The following is a 16,930-nucleotide window of genomic DNA, read 5'->3' as shown; positions in this document are numbered from 1 at the left end:
AATCCACCAAAAAGGCCAAAGGAAGGTTAAAAAGAGATTGGATGAAAAGTAAAAATTTGAAAGCATCCTAATCGTGAGATTAACTATAAAAGGAAAGCATACAAATAAACTGAAAGGAAAATAAAAAATAAAGGGTTTTTCTTTTCTTAGTTTAACAGAAAACAGATTTAATTATCTGAGCAAAACATGATGTAATATAGAAAGCAACTGAAACATAATAAAAACTCCTTCAGATAATTACTATTTTTAGAAAGATGTTAGGAAATGTAAATGTTCAGTTTTCTCAGAAATGTATATGTTTTACTTCATAGTTCAAATATTCACATCTCAGGGTCTTTTATGCTTTGTTGTATTTACACAGAGAAAACTGCATGCTAAAAAATTATTAATAGAATGACTCTAGATTTAATTTACTGCATTTAGGTAATGCACAAAGAAACCAAATAGACTAAGATTCTGGAATAAGTTACTAGTCTTTTAGTAGGTAGTTTTCTTATTTTCTCCATAGAAAAATATAGATCAGTAAGGAAATACATGTGATGTAAATATATGTTTGTCATATAGTTTCCCAAAGGTTGTAAACATGGCATTATATTCTTCACATTGGCTTTATTGTCCAAATAATTCTTTAATTAAATTGAGCTCTTTTTTATTTAAAGCTGTCTTTTGGGGAGATATTGCCTTAGATGATGAAGACTTAAAAATCTTTCAAATTGACAGGACGATTGACCTTACGCAGCACTCCAACGAAAGACTTGGCCATAATACAGGTATGCTATTTCAACCTTGTTTTAATTTATTTTTCCTGTTAGCTAATTCTGTGCAGAAGGCAATCTGTGTTTTAAATGTGGAAAGTCAGTATAATGTCTTGCATAACATTAGTTTACACTTAGAAGAGTTATTAAACAAAAACTATCGGTTCACATTAGGGAAAAGAGAAGCAAAACAATTAATTTTATTCCATCATTTCTTTTTAAAAATATCTTGTTGAATTGAGGAGCAGAAACTGGTAGGAAGATTAGTGTCTACTCTGCAGGTGGTCATGTGGGAAAGGAAATTGTACAAAGCTTTGATTTCATCACTGAAAGTTCCTGATAGCAGAGCCCAAACACACTATGGAGAACATATGTGGTATCCTGGAGGCAAAATTGGAAGCTTGGCATTGCAACATCTCCTTTTGATTTTTTATTTTTTTTTTTTTACTGTTTCATCCAGTTCTGTACCCAGACCTAGAGGAAACACTAGAATGTGTTCGTCATCCTTGCTAGATATGCCTTGTATAAAAAACCAACTATTTAATTGACATTTTAATACACGTTTCTATACTATTGTTAACATACAATGCATTAGCACCAGAAGCTGCAATCAGAGGTAGCTGGGTATTCAGACAGATAGATAAAGAGATTTTTTTTTATTTATGTGTAAATGTCTGTTTGCAAGAGAGAAAACATAATCCATGCCTAAATGGATGTCTGTCTAATGTCTAAAAATATGTATGCTTTCAGGCTGTGATTTGTAAATTGATAACTGAGAATTTGTAAACTTTCAGGTTATGATACCAAGAAAGCCAACTTACTGAGAAATAGTCTGGAAAAAAAAATACTATTAGAAGATGCAAAAATGTATTATTGAAATTTGTTTTCTCTTAAGCATGTTTTATGTGTGCCTGAACTGAGCTACCATAATTTATTCCTGATATGTGGAAAAAAAATTTCAGACCAAAGAAGCAATTTTGAATTTAAGCTTTCAATATTGATACATTTAAAAATATTTTTACTCATTCAGGATAGATGCTGGGATTAGAGTATTTTTATGACAACTTGAAAATTTATTTTATCTCCTTTCCCATCCACTAGTTTTTCCAAAACAGGAAAACTTTTGATCACATCTAGATCTGCATTGGATTTTAAAATGTTAATAGAATTAGTGGTCTCTCTGCTCTCTTCTCCTCCAAACAAATAGTTTTAATTGCCTTTAAAGATATCTCAGGCACTAGTTTTGTTGAAAAAATGTAGAACAACATTGGTCATTTCCCCTTAAAGTGGATCCAGTCAAGTGATTTCTTTGGCTTGCTGACTCCTGCTTCTTTTTGCTTTTCTACTTTTTCTTTTAACTGCAAAATTACTATTATTTTTTAATTTCCACACAAAAATATAAATTTCTAAGCATTTTTAAAATTATATTTCTTTTCTAATACTTAGTTGTTCTTTTTTATGTGTTTTGTGATATGCACATTACCTTTTCTTGTGAATGGTATCCTATTCAGGATATCGAATCACCCTGTTAAGTACTGCTAATGCATTTGCTTCAGTTTTTTCTACCTTTATTGCACAACAAGAGTCAATGCAGTTGTGATGATCAGTAGGATTAAACTTTGGAGAACAAACTCTCCTAAGTTAATGACTTCATAACTGCTCTCAAAGAACCCTCAACATTCTTATCTTCCCAAAAAGAGCATTAGAGAAGTCAATTTTACACTTCACATATGTAATTTATTTTTCTAAAGGTACAACATGTGTAAACTAGGAATTGTGTGCTCATCTCCCCTAATTTCAAAAGAGCAAATTGCCAGCTAGCTCATTAGTATTAGGTAGCAACTGGAAAAGGAATAAAAGCAATGCTAGATATATACAATCTAGAAAACAAAATGTAGTCTTAGTTACGGACACAATGGCAATGAATTGTAAGCTTGATTTCTGAGCACCTTCCGTTGTAGATTTTCACAGACTAAAACTGACATCAGGTAGAAGGATTAGATACTTGGTTGTAAACCATCAAGATGAAGTGGTAGAGTCACAATTGTTATTGCAACTCTAATTAAAATCCTGAGGCTCACAGGCTCTGATTCAGTTTGTGACTGCTCCTTTTTGTGAGGATTATCTGCCTGGATTTGCAGGGTCAGATAATCTGTGAGCTTCTTGGAGTATGGATCTGCCATTTTATTTTGCATTTTGTACAACCAAAATGAATAATCACTGTAAACAGAAAACCAGTAAGGCTGCTAACATTTATGTGTATATTTTTATAAGTCCAAACTGCCAAAAGTATCCTCCTTATCCTGCCTGAATTATGAGAAGATGCAGTGAATAGGAATTAAAACTTGTGTAGTCTATACGGTTTGGCAAGGCTGCATGTTAGTCATATAAGGCAGCTTAGTTAAGTGAGAGACTTTTTCTTTGGTTTTTCACTAAATGAAATGCACAGACTGCAAGAAGAGAAGAGTGTTTTGGGGTTTTTTCCCCCCCCTAAAAATATAGTATAATACTTTCTTTAAGTAACTAATGGATTCTTTAGGGGTTTTCTGTTATTTTTGACAGTTGATGCTTATAATGATTTTTTTAAATATTTATTTGGAATGCTTAGCTATAAGCCTTACTTTTTAAGATGAATGTGAACATAAGAGACAATTACATTAATGATGATCAATGTTATATCCTCTGCACTTTATGTTATAGTTATCCTGTAACTTGTTGTAAAGGAATGTGTTGATCTATTACCTCATCTATTTTAAATGTTTTTAAAAATTTGGAAAATTTTTCTCAAGGGAGCCAGGAACTATGTGACAGCGTAATGCAAATAATTAGGCACGTTGTTACTCACTGAGCAGCCACACACTCACTTGCCTTATATGGAATTTTCTCCTCTATAATATGAATTTAAGTTGCTGTTTAAAAAATATATTTTCTGCATAGATATTAAAAATTTTTACAGAAAGTTGGGAAAGGCCTTTTTAGTGGTGTTGGGGGTATCAATGGTCTGTTTTTTTCTGTCTTTTACTTTTTCAGTTGTTAAAGTCATTTAGAAACTCTCTCGTCCTATAACAAGTAGTGACTTGTAAAATACAACTTACTGCAAACCTGTAAAATCACAAAACTTTCAGAAAAATTCTGAATTATTTCTGAATTATTTAATTGACTCATGTAGTGTAGTCAGTGTTATTGCTTCTGGTTTACTGGTGTTTGAAAAGCCAGTTCTAGCCACAAAAGGTTTATGTGTGAATGGAGAATGTAGCAGTACCCAGATACAGTAAACCCAGAAATGTGTTTTATTTCTGTAAATGGCATGGTAAATGTTAAAATAAACTACTTCCTAGCTTAGGTTTTCATTGACTGTTGTAATCACACAGACATATCTGTATATATGTCAGACCTGTCAGGTCTTACTGCAATATACACCAGTATGTGATGTTTCAAAGCCTTAAAAGTGCATTGACATCTATTTGCATGCTAGCAAAGAAAAACAAATATTTCGTGGCAAAAACAACCAGATTAAGTTTTGCTGGGTCGGTTTGTTTGTTTATTTTCTGATGAAACTTTGGCTGTTTGCTTTTTCTCCTTCCCCTCCCTTGAAATGAGAAAATTATGGCAGGCATTCAGGAAATTTCTTTGAGAGTAACCCTTTTAGCTGTCAATCAATATGGCTCTGAGGATGTCAAGGTCACCAGGAAGAAAAAAGCTCCAAATAATAATTAGATGATGTAATTGTCATGACTTGCCTGAATAACAAAGACATGTTGGCTTACATTAATGGAATGCATATTAGAAGAATTTTCAGCTAATCATGTGTTTTTAGTGCATTGTCAAGAATACTTGAAATGTTTTTATGGAAATTATCTAAGAATATGAAGCTTCCTTTAGGAGGCCTCTCTAGGCTAATCTAGTTGCTGTACATGTAAAATTCTATGGTTTTAACTTTTGAAAATTACTTTTTTTTTTTTTTTTCCTTTTCTTTTTAAAGGTGGCTTTGGAGAGCATGGAATGTCAAAAAAACGCAGTGCCCTGTATCAGCTTATAGAAAGGATAAGAAGATTTGGCTCTGGTATTTTCACTGTTTAAATTAGCAAGTTTCCTGATGTGATCGTTTATCATGAGCATTAATGATGATAGTACTTTAACACTTTAAAGCCTTCCTGTGTTACTAATGGCATAAACAAATTATAAAATTATTAGTGCAAGAATAGTAATGAAGAGATTAGCTCTTTATTTCATTTTCTTAGAGTTCTTCTTCCAGCATGAAGTCTGAAAGCTAAAACACATAGTTTTAAATGTCATATTAAAAATTGCTTAACTTTGTTTTATGACTGTGTTCACAGTTATGGGCTTAACTAATGTCAATACAGTGTCTTTTTACTTCAAGCAGACTATGCTGGAAAACTGCTAATTTAATTTGTTTCCTACTTTTTTCTGGATCCAGGTGGGGCAATCTGATGTTTCATACTGTGAAGCATTTGTGGTGTGTTATGCTGAACAAGCATATTTTTATATTATTCATACTCTTGTCAGTATGAATGTAGATAAATTGAGCAGCATACAGAAGTGGAATCCCCCCAAACTCTGGCTGAGTTTGTACTTTATATTTGATGCAAGAACACATCACTTTAATGTCGTGTGAAACCTCACTTCAGAAAGGAAAATATGTGAAACTCCCTTGTAATTGCATCACATTGTGTTAATCAGAGCATGGTAACTGCCTTTGCAGAGGTGCTTTGATATATAATCTTCATTCTTTAAAGGAGAATTAAAATTTTAGTGTTGCATAAATTCTTGTCATCTTTTGGGTGCAATTTGGAATAAATTTCTTACTTAGATCTCTAAAGAGCATCAATGAAAAGAATTTGGAATGGTAAAACATCTAAATAAACATGTGATGTGGTTCAATAATGACTGCATACTAAGTGTAAAAATAGCTTTTTGATAAAGAGTCTGCCTGTACTGTAGACACTTTGTGTGTAATTTGTTGTGTAATTCTCATTTACGCACTCATTTAATTACAAAGATAAGTAATTTGCTTTACCTGTTGGTTTTTTTTTTTTTTTTTTTTTTTTTTTTTTTCTTTAAACCCTGGAATTTTCTGTAGAGTTCCTGGTATAATGCAAGTTACATGTTGATTGTCACAAAGGCAGGCTTTTCTTCCCATGTATCACAGCTTCCTCCCTGCCTTGTGCTGTAGCTTCTTCCTTTTCTTCCTATTGCTGCTCTCTCAGCCTTGGGGCTATGCCAACATTTTTTACCATGACTCTGCCCTGGAATCCTCCCTGATTCTGACATGGTCATTAACACTTAAGTGCAGCTGGTACCACAGGGGATTCTCACAGAGGGAAAATGTAATCTTCCATGAAGAATAAGACATAAGGCTTCCGCTGCACTGAGTAGGATTTGTTAACCATTTTTTGAGGGATCCATTTTGATCAACTGGCCAGATCTACAAACTAACTTATAAATTGTTGAGAAGAAGCACCTGTTTTGGTGTCTAAGTCCTTGTCTAACTACCCTTTTTCTTTTCTGTTCTCATAGTAGGTTTCAGCTGATTTAGAAAGATTTACCTGTAATGGGATGAATGGTGGTAGTATCCCTGAAAATGGTACACTTTCTTCTCTTGTAAAGAAATTCCAGCCATGAGTAAAACCTACCTGTGGGGTTCCAAATGTTAGTTTATGGAAAATGTATGATTTCTTACTGTCCAGTGCTTTAAAGATTGTCATTGTACTTGCTTTTTCCAGATCATACAATAAAAATGAAAGGGATAGTGAATGTCTTGATTAGTTTGAGTCTGTCTAAAGTCTGACATTCTTTGCTGGAAAAAGCCTCATTTATTAAAAAAAAAAAAAAAACAGACCAAAACAAAAGCCAGGAAAAAAAAAGCAAAAACCACCACCAAAACCACAGGGAGTGTGATTTCTTAAATATTTTTATTAAATGAGAAAATCTAGTTGTATTTATGCAATGCACATTCCAGTTGATAAACATATGTGCAAGATTGTTACTCTAGATATATTCAAAAAATGAGCATTCAGACTTCATGTCTTTCTCAGAAAACTATGTAATAATAGCCTGTCACGTAACAGCCATGTTCTACTTGGAAAGGGCATAAAGAAGTTTGAGTTTGACCTGCTAGAAAATAACTGCTCTCTTTTTTCATGTGTGTGTGGTCTCATTCAGTGTTTCAATTATCATTGCAGGTTTTGAGCAAAATAATACATTTAAAGGAAGAACTACTGTAAAATTCTCAGGGAAAAATGAGAAAAACAGATTTCCCAGAGCTGCTACATCACGAACAGAAAGGATATGGCCAGGTGGTGTCATTCCGTATGTAATAGGTGGAAATTTCACTGGTAAGTTTTGTGCTTTGCGTGAAAAGAGGAAAGATAATTTTTTTAAATTGTCTTCCTTTTTTTTTTTTCTTTAATTTTTAGAAGTGAAGTCATGCTATGGAAGTCAGTAGAAGGATTTCTGTTGCAGCAGGCCTGAAGTACATCTGTTTTGAAAATATTAGTCATACTTAATTGTTTTCAAAGGCAAGCTACATAATGTAAAACAACAAATGTATAGCAACATTTTAGAGAGGGAAAGCTCTATTTCTTTACCTAATATTTCTTGTTGCACATTTGTTTCCATAAGCCTAAGTAATGGAATGTCAGGGATTTTTTTTTTTATGCAGTATATTTAGCACAAGAATATTTTCAATTTAACTGGCGTGACATGTGTTCTTCTAAACTAATTTCACTTAAACTGACTCAAATGTGTTTTGTCATTCCTCAATTTGGTTTTCAGATGGGTACACACAGACACTGTATATGACAAAAGGAAAGACTGGCTATGCTACATATAAAATTCTTAGCAGAAAACTGTAGAAAAAGTTAAAACATTTGTTATCCTTGAAAAATGTAAATAGATCAATATCAATGTGGATATAAGAGATAATTTAAAACAAAAACGGAGCAAGGAAAGCAAAGAGATAAGGGAAAATATATGAAATAGCATCCTTCTTTATTGTATATGATAATAAAGGGAACCAAAAGAAACATGCAAATGCTCACACATTGTATATGGAGAAACCAGAGTTATTCCTTTCAAACTGACAGCTACAGTCAGGCTTTAGTTTGGGTATTTACATAGTACTGTGCCAAATGTGACCTTTGCGATAGGATTACTGCCTTCTGAAATAATCGTAGTAAACTAAATTAAATCACCATATTAAAGATTTTGCCTTTTTCATAATGAAAGATAAATTCTAAAGTTTAGAAAAAACATCTTAAAGATAAAAGAAAAGGGCAAGATGGGATGGAATAACCTTTATTTTTTTAAAATCTGATGTGATTTGAACTTGTTATTTTTACAAAGTTTCAGGTTTTGTTGTCTGTAAGTTTTAAAAATGTTAGATTTTTTGTTTAATTGTCCCTATGTTTTAGCCTGCAAAGTGAGTGTGTTTCTGCTAGCACATTCTTGCCAAATAATGCACTTTGTGGGTTTTCAGCTCAGAAGCAATACAGCTATATTCTCACATGTTGCTTCTATGTCAGTAAGCCTTGTCTTTTGTCACACAATGAAATTACATTGCTCTGCTCTCTGAAGTTGTGTTCTGTGCTGAGAGTTGGCCTGGATAATTAATTCTGCATCTTGGGGATAGTTCTGACCTTTTATGAATGTATTTCTCATTTTAAAATAAAATACCTAGGTATGCTTTTACCAAATTCTGAAATTCTCACTTTTGGTAGATCATTTGTTTTCTGATGCAAAGAAGGGGAAGACTGGTCCCTGTTCACGACATCTTTATTTTAATCAAATGTTTTTACCAGTATGCCTATTTGCATGGCTTAGATTAAACTGGTGTCCAGAATTGAAGGCTGTAGAATTTAAAATAAACCCAAAATTTCTTTCTACTAAATAGATAGCAATGATGTAAAATTAGTCAATTTTGCTTGTTCTTTTTCTTTCTGTATTTTTTTTTCTCCCTCAATGTGGTTCACTTGATAGTTTCATGTGGGAAATGGCTTAGGGAATGTTGTGCTGATGCAGGCACATAAGCAACGCTGTATTTCTTCTGCTGTCTTCCTCTGGTGTAACATAGTTGTGATCTTTATTGCAGGTTTTATATTTACTGGGGTGTTTCAGGCAGCGTTAGCCCCCTTGCAGGCACATCTGTTACGATGAACTGATGGCCTGAGTATCCCTTTAGCTGGAATCTTGCCATACATGGAACTGCTGGGACACACAGGGCTTCATGATTCACTGACTACTTCCAGACCTACATTCCTAGTATATTGGTTGTAAGAAGGAAGGTGCAGTTAGGAGAATCCTGTGCTTTCATCCCCTGCAATTGCTGTTGCAGGCACGCAGCGCGCCATGTTCAAGCAGGCCATGCGGCACTGGGAGAAGTACACCTGCGTCACCTTCATCGAGCGCAGCGACGAGGAGAGCTACATCGTCTTCACCTACAGACCCTGTGGGTAAGTGTGCACGTGTGGGAACACACAGGCCTGCTCTCAGCCTTTGGCTCTCAGCCACGTCTGTCAGCTTTGCACCCGTAAGGATATATATACTTCACAGGAAAATCAATAATTACTGCATTTAAATGATGCACGTGTTCTGCCTGGCTTTTAAGTTCATTGAAACACGTATATGTGGTAACTTCGTAAAGCTGCACCTCTTTTCTCTATTTCTAGATAAAATTTTCTTAATGTATGCGCATATAGATATAAGACTTTCATTTTTTCCTGTCATGCTTCCAATATTCACATGTGTTTTTCTAAAGGTATTTCAGGTTTATTATTTGTTTATTCTTAGCTTTCTCCATGTCACATATTTACTGCTGAATTAAATATGGGCATCTACCCCACATCCCTTTTCCAGCTAAATTGTTGTTTGTTGTAATTTTAACTCTTGTATTGCTAGACTATCCTTGCCCAGATTTGTTTAATCACCAAATTTATGGCCATTTTGCAAATTCCTTCTTCTGGGTCACTGATGTGTAAAAGTGAACAGAACAGGTTTTATTACTCAGGAATGCAGCTTTCCATTAATTACCATGTTCCATCTTCAGATATTACTGCTCACAAATGCCTCTGTCAGCCATATTTGCTATTTATTCCACTCAGAATTCTTAATTTTATATAGGGCTCAGTGAACTTCCTGAGTGCACCATGTTCATTTCCCAAGAAGAGCACATGCTGCCTGTGGAAATTCTGTGCTTCTGACAGTCACCTCCAGATCATTGAGCCCTTTGCTTGTCTGCTTCTGAATCATAATAAGATAGGGTAGTGAAAAAAAGTTTTGGGACCTCCTTGTGTTGTATGAATGATCCTGGATGTATTTAATTTATGGCCTCTAAAATTACGTGTAGAATTATCTGTTTGAAGCACCCATTGTATTTTTCTTAAGGTATAAGAGAGCATAATAAAACCTACTCTAGGCTACTTTTGAAAGTATAAAAAAAGCATTGCCTTTGCCTCTGAAAGTCTCTGAGCCTCAGATCCTTGCAGCAGGGGAGCTTATTCTGTGGTTTCCTGTCATGTTCTTGTGCCACTGTAGGTTTCTGTAGACCCCCCCTTAGAAACAGTGCCAAATGAAATGGACTTTTGTTCTGAGCCAGCATGGGTATTATTTTAGGTAACGACACCCCTGAGATAGGATTCAGGGATACTGACACACAGCTGGAAGAAAAACGGAAATCAGAGAATAATCATGATGGTTCCCTTACACTCACAGAGGCAGAAAGCATTTAAACAGAAGAGTGTTAAAGGTGTGTTTTCAGGCACTTTAGAAAGAGATTTATGGATGTATCTGCTAAATGTAAATTCTACAACTTCAAAATACCCAAAGCCAAATGACAAAAAAAAACCCTCCAGCCAAAGAACTGTTCCTTAGGCTGCTTGATGTTTCATGAGATCACTTCAGGGGAAGGCTGGATTATGAGCAGCTTTAACCAGAAGGTTGGAATATACTCAGTATCCACCCCCAAAGTCTATTTGTCACTAATGTTATTTAATTGAAGGGTACTTTGCAAAATACAAGTAAGTTACCAAGGCTGTAACAAGTTAAAAATAAAAGCAAAGAAGAGTGTGGCTATGAAAAGTCCATCATTGATGAAATAAAGCCAGGCCAAAGAGAAGGGGCAGCTGAATGACTTTTCTGGGGGCCCACAAGTCGTTTCAGGAAGACCCAGATAAATAGGGACGTACATTCTCTGGGTGAGCAGGAACTGTGCGCTACCCATCAGCATCCAGTGCTGACGCAGGATTTTCCACGGAAAGAGCCCAGACTGAAGTGACACCAAACCAACTGCAAACACTTTCTGCTGCATGGCCAGTCGCATTGAAACTGATCTTCAGTTCTTTCCCATGGCACCCTGCTGTGTTGGTTTGTTAGCACATTGTGTCAGTATTGTTTGTACTACCATGGCAGCTAACATTCACAGATGGTGGAGACTTTATTGTGCTTAGCACTGTTGAAATTAAAAGCTAAATGATAAACCCTGCCCTAAAGAGCACACAGTCAAAACATAACACATTAAATGAAACAAAGTGGATGGTCATATATGTGGAAATTCAGGTGGCAGTATCTACGAGAGTCTCATATGACAGCATTAGCACACTAGCAAGTGAAGTGTTACTGAGCCTTTGTAAACAATGAGGATCTTTTGAGTGTAATGCATCAGAATCTTGAAACAGTTCATGGGAAGATCATCCCAGAAGGGCAGTGATTAAAAAAGCATATTTGAAATATAGCAGCTGGTTATAAGAGATACATGACTTTCTTAAAGTTGAGAGGTTCCATAACAGCAAGGAATGAGAGATAAGTTTTGATTATCAGAGACACATAGGACTGCAAGGGATCTCAGAAAGATGTCAAATGTATTCTTAAGACAGAAACAGTTATTCCTATATAATTGCTGATGTATGCTTATCTCACTTGGTTCTAAAAATCTGCAGAAATGAATATTTCACAGCCTTCTAGGAATTGTATTGCTTTAGCATCTTTAATACAAGAATCATAGGAAGTTTAGGCAGCATTTTTTGTCATAGCTAAACCAGGTATTTCTTATTGCAATTAAAGGACAGTAACTTTTTTTCCCTATGGTCATAGAAAAGAAATTTCTTTTACTTTTTGAAGAAACCTGTTGTGTAGTTTGATACTGTTTTTAAATCCCCTCTCTGTTCTGTATTCTTGTGGGCTAGAAAACACCTAATTCATTTAACCTTTCCTGGTAAATAGTGTTTTCTAGGCCTTTAATCACACTGCTCTTTGAGGTTCTTTTCCGCTAGTCCACATCATTCTTGAAATTGGTAGCCCCAAAAGTAGAGCATATTTGTCCACAATGAATCATCACTTCTGCTAGGCCAGTGCAAGAGCTTATTCATATAACTTGTAGCCTCCTCATCCTCTTAGGTACCTAAGCACAGTGTCTCTCTGTTTCTCAACAGCTACCATGTTCAGCACATGGTTAGTTGGGATGTTATTCCAAAAAAGAGCCAGAGCTCTTTCTTTCCACAACAGACACCCCATCATTGGTTCCAGTCTTTAGCAGGTTTTGCACATCTCAAGATGTCAAGTAATTCCATATTTCCCTTTCTGGATCTCTTGTATAATCTCCTAAAGTTGGCTTGTCTTCACGGCACTTTGCAGTGTTTTCTATGACTGCAAGCTTAAAAAGTGTCTTCTCTAACTTCATGTAATATTCCAACCAGCTTTATATCCCCCGTGATACCAACTTCTCTAGTTTGCTTACAGACAATTCGGAAAAATGTCAAAAGCTTTACGGCCACATCCCATCTTCCCATGAGAATAATTTAATCTGCTGAACTCGTAAAGTATAATTATTTTTCATCATGTCTGGTTTATTTAACCTGAGTTTGATAACAGTTAATTATTAAAATATGGTTTAATAATATAGCTGAATCACTAACTCACTACTTTGAAATTTTCTAATTAGTGATAGTCATTTGTATCCATAAGCTGCAGATGTGAAAATAAGATTATAGTATTAAGATACTAGTATTTGTGATTCTACTATCAAGCAGTGTACACTGGCATTAATATCGATTACAGCAAGTATTTATGCATCTAATTGAATAAAGCAAATAAAACTCTAATGGGTAACAGATTCAAACCACTCTTTGCTCACTACTGTTTCTCTATCCTTGTGGTTCTTCCTATCAAATTGGGAAGGTCCAAAGACTCAGTCAGTATACTTCTCTGTATGCAAAGCCAAAAAAGGGTCAGCATGTTGGGATGGCATCTAGTCACTATGTGTTAATAAATATTATTGAGTACAAGATCAAGCTTCTTTCTACATAGTAGAACAAAAAAGAAAGGAACAATTATTCATCTTGTTCTGGTAGCTCAGCATGCCTTTGATCTTAATTTGTTCTCCATTCGAAGACTTAAACAATTCTTATGATAAAATTTAGATGACTTGTTGCAATCTCTGCTGTATCCTCTTGTCTAAGTATTTGACAGATCCATCTGAGATACAGGAAAATAAAATCTCTTTCATATGCTTCTCCAAACATTGTAGAGTGAACAGATGAATATTTTAACCTCTTTGAACTTGCCAGTGTATTAAAAAGGCATTGCAGGCAAGTTCTTAAAGTTGGTGAAACAGATAAATTAATTGTTTGAGGTGCACCTTTGTAGCATACTTCAGCTAAAGAACATGTTATAAAAGGTGCTCAATCACTCTTACAAAATGAGAAGAAAGCAGAGTTGTGCTAAATCATCTGTGTGTGGGGGAGGGCTGACTCACGTTTTCAGGAGTTAAATAACCCTGGCAGCTGGCACAGCTTCCCTGCTGGCTGTGGTGTGGCTCCTGTGTGCAGGAGGGGTGTGATCAAGGCATGGGCTGCCACAGTCTAGAGCGCAGTGCGCTGACACAAACGGTGAGGAGTGGTTTATATAAATACACGGGGATAGGCAGCTGTTAGCTGGGGAATGCTGGTTGTAGTTTTGGGGTGGACATCTCCACTGATCAGATAAAGATGCAGGAGACACTTCTGCCATCACAACAAGACCTCTTAGGGCAGTGAATCAGAACATTTAGTAACCACAATTGTATCTTGATCCCTGACAAAAGCCAGTCATAGCCAGTATCTCCTTTGTATAACTGGAGTTATATCTGTGATTGAAAGAGGTGTTTTCACCAAGAAAAAAACTCTGCTTCCTGAGTAAGATTCTGTTTTGAAATTTTGTGAACCTCTTTTTCTTGCTTTGTGTAACATAAAGGTGATCATACACGATCCTAGTATGCTTATGAAATTCATTCACACCTTCATACAGTCCATGCCATGGCAAGCTGATTTTGTGGTCTATGATTTTTATATTGTCACATTTTCAAGGGTGCAGCTTTTTTAAAAAAGGACAACATTGACCCTACCTGATTCCCTCTTCGTTTGTATCAAGAGTATTTTTGACAGTAGTTGTGAAATAGTATTACTTAAAAGAATGAGCTTATTGTTCCATTAATTTCACTTTCTCTATGTCATTTGTTTCTCATTGCTCACTGTCATTGATCAGCTAGACTGGTTAAATGGAATTAGAGATTCATAAATAGTTACTGTCTCCAAATGCTGTCTGGTGCAATAAAGATTAAAGAGATGAGCTTTAAAACCAGCCAGTTGATTCCATTTAAGGGGTGTGACAAATGCTCATACAGCACAGAGATCTTGCTTTTTTGTCAAACACACCTGGGGTCAAACCCATATTATTACAAATTAATGTACTTCATAGACTCTTTAATTTTAGTTGTCCTTATTCTTTGTCTCAGTGCAATTGTTGAAGCAAATTGTAGCTTAATTGGATGTATCTGGTGTGCTTGACAAGACATTTAACCTAACAAATCCTAATGACCTTCTGTAAGTGTGAACTGCTGCTGTTATTTTAAGACTTGGTGTTAATTCTATTTTCCTTGGCATGTAAAGAAACACTAAATAAATGTCTTTGTATTTTCTAGGGAGTACTTGAAATCTGTCAAGTAACCAGTGTAAGGGAACTCTCACCCTCTGGCTGCTTACTTTTTAGGAGCAGGTTAGCATTAAAAAAATAATTCCCAATATGTTGGGGTTTAGATGTACAGTGTTAGACAACCTAGAGGAATATTATGTAAAATATTGCAATTAATTTTTTTCTTCTGAAAAAAAAGCCTTCTTTAAGATCTGTCAGTTGAGGTGCCCTAAGTCTTTAAACACGTTTGAGAATGCTCAACCTTTCTTTTTCATTACTATAAGAGTAAAATGTCAAATTATTTTGTCAGACACCCAGAAATCTATCTGATTTATGAAATACCACTAAAAGCTTTCAGAGGTGATCTAAAACACAGTCTTAAAAAGTTAGAGCCTCATTTCATCCAAAAGAGTAAGAAAGGAAGAGAAACTGTAGTTAAAATCTTGTTTTATTATTTTGCCCGTGTTATCAATAGTGTCAATAAAAGCAAAGCAGGAGATGTCACAGAAGGTACTACTTATAATAATTTATTTTTCAGTTTTTCTTTTATATCTGTTCATCTCCAAAGTATCACTGTGAAAAAAACTCTATTCAATATATAGAGAAATATTTTGGTCGCCAAATATGTCTTTTCTAGCTGAAGCATGTTGTGTATACGAAGTCAATAAACTAGGCATGTTAAAACTATTGAAAATGTGTTAAATAGTCTATGACTTCAGGTCTCAATAACCTATTGGTTTGTTTTAAGTCATAAATAATCATTAATGTTCTTTAGTTCTGCATTGCAATTTTTCTCTGTAGAGTTTCCGCACAGTGGCAAACATGAAGGCTCTGCAGAAGTGTTTAAACTGTTTTAAACAAAAGGATTCTTTCTGTCTTTTCACAATTATATGTGCTTATCCTAACTTTATTCTCATCAATCCCTTGCTCTGCCATCATGTGTTGTATTAAGATAATAAAGGTTTTTAACTGCAAATTAAATTCCAGGACCTCAACAAATGTGTTTATATGTGTTGAGTCTTCAAGATGATTTTGCAGGACTATAGGTGAATGAAAAACTAAATAAGTTAAAATTGTTTGCATGGCTGGGTTTGAAGGGTTGTGGTGACTGGATGGGACTCAAGCTGTGACTGAAAGGGCAGTATCATGGGCTTATCCTGCAACCTGTCATTTTTAACATTTTTATCAATGACTCACAAAGAGGTGATGGTGCATGCTGCCATCAGAGCATTGCTTATAGTTATTCTTTTGCTGAAAACAAGTTCCTGTGTCATTCCATAGAATGACTGAATAGACTGTCATGACAGTGAAAATTCTGTTGATCAAAGCTAATGTCGTTTAAGACCTTGAATAATATCAAAAAAGCCCCACTCATGTGCATTTTGAATAATCAACTGTTCTTGTAGAAGATCTAGAGTTTGTGAAACATTTGAAATTACATTATGCATTTAACTGTTGATTCTTTATATACTGTTTTCTCAAGTTTTAACTGAATTTGCTATGTGGTTTGTAGACATATGTATGAAAACTTTCACCTGTGTTTGTATTTCAATTACAGGTGCTGTTCTTATGTGGGTCGAAGGGGAAATGGTCCTCAGGCTATATCTATTGGCAAGAATTGTGATAAATTTGGCATAGTTGTCCATGAGTTGGGTCACGTGATAGGTTTTTGGCATGAACATACACGACCAGACCGTGATGACCATGTCACCATCATTAGAGAAAACATCCAACCCGGTGAGATATGCTGATAAGTATTTTGGAAAGAAAACCCCCTATGTTTGTTTTTGGTGTTTCCTTCATCTGCTCAACTGTATTGGAACTGAGTGCTGAATAGCTGAAATAGCTTTTATGCCTGCTATTCTTCTTACCTTGACTGATCTCAAATTGATTTACAAATAAAATACTGAAATTATAGTATAATATTTTCCAAAGGTCTGGCCAAGTAGCAAGCCATTAAAATAGAAGGCTAGAATGAGCAAAATAACAATCATGCTCAGAAACTTTGAAAGAAGCCACTGCTCTTAAGGCTCTTTAAAAGTCATATTTCTATGCTTGAGGAAGGGCATTTCTCTTGTAGGCTTTAGTGAATGATAAGTAGAAATATGTCTGTAGCTGCTAAAGAGCCTTTGACCTGGGAGGTAAGGTGAAGGACTTTCAATTTGTGGCAGACAGGCACAGGTCCTGCAGTTTACACTTTGTTCACCTCACTCTCT

At 35.1% G+C, this 16,930-nt stretch overlaps 1 protein-coding gene across 1 annotated transcript in view; it reads left to right on the top strand.

Annotated features, from left to right (window-relative positions):
- The window catches only part of TLL1 (tolloid like 1), a 126,484-nt gene that overhangs the window by 55,167 nt on the left and 54,387 nt on the right, over window positions 1-16,930 (top strand). The window contains exons 2-6 of the mRNA XM_053940520.1: window positions 660-770; window positions 4,738-4,818; window positions 6,959-7,111; window positions 9,109-9,226; window positions 16,273-16,451. Of these exons, the coding sequence (XP_053796495.1) occupies window positions 660-770; window positions 4,738-4,818; window positions 6,959-7,111; window positions 9,109-9,226; window positions 16,273-16,451 (642 nt within the window). The remainder of the gene's footprint in view (window positions 1-659; window positions 771-4,737; window positions 4,819-6,958; window positions 7,112-9,108; window positions 9,227-16,272; window positions 16,452-16,930) is intronic.

Source organism: Vidua chalybeata, chromosome 4 (assembly GCF_026979565.1).
Source record: "Vidua chalybeata isolate OUT-0048 chromosome 4, bVidCha1 merged haplotype, whole genome shotgun sequence".
In the NCBI taxonomy this organism is placed as follows: domain Eukaryota; kingdom Metazoa; phylum Chordata; class Aves; order Passeriformes; family Viduidae; genus Vidua; species Vidua chalybeata.
This window is presented reverse-complemented; position numbering and strand designations above follow the sequence as displayed.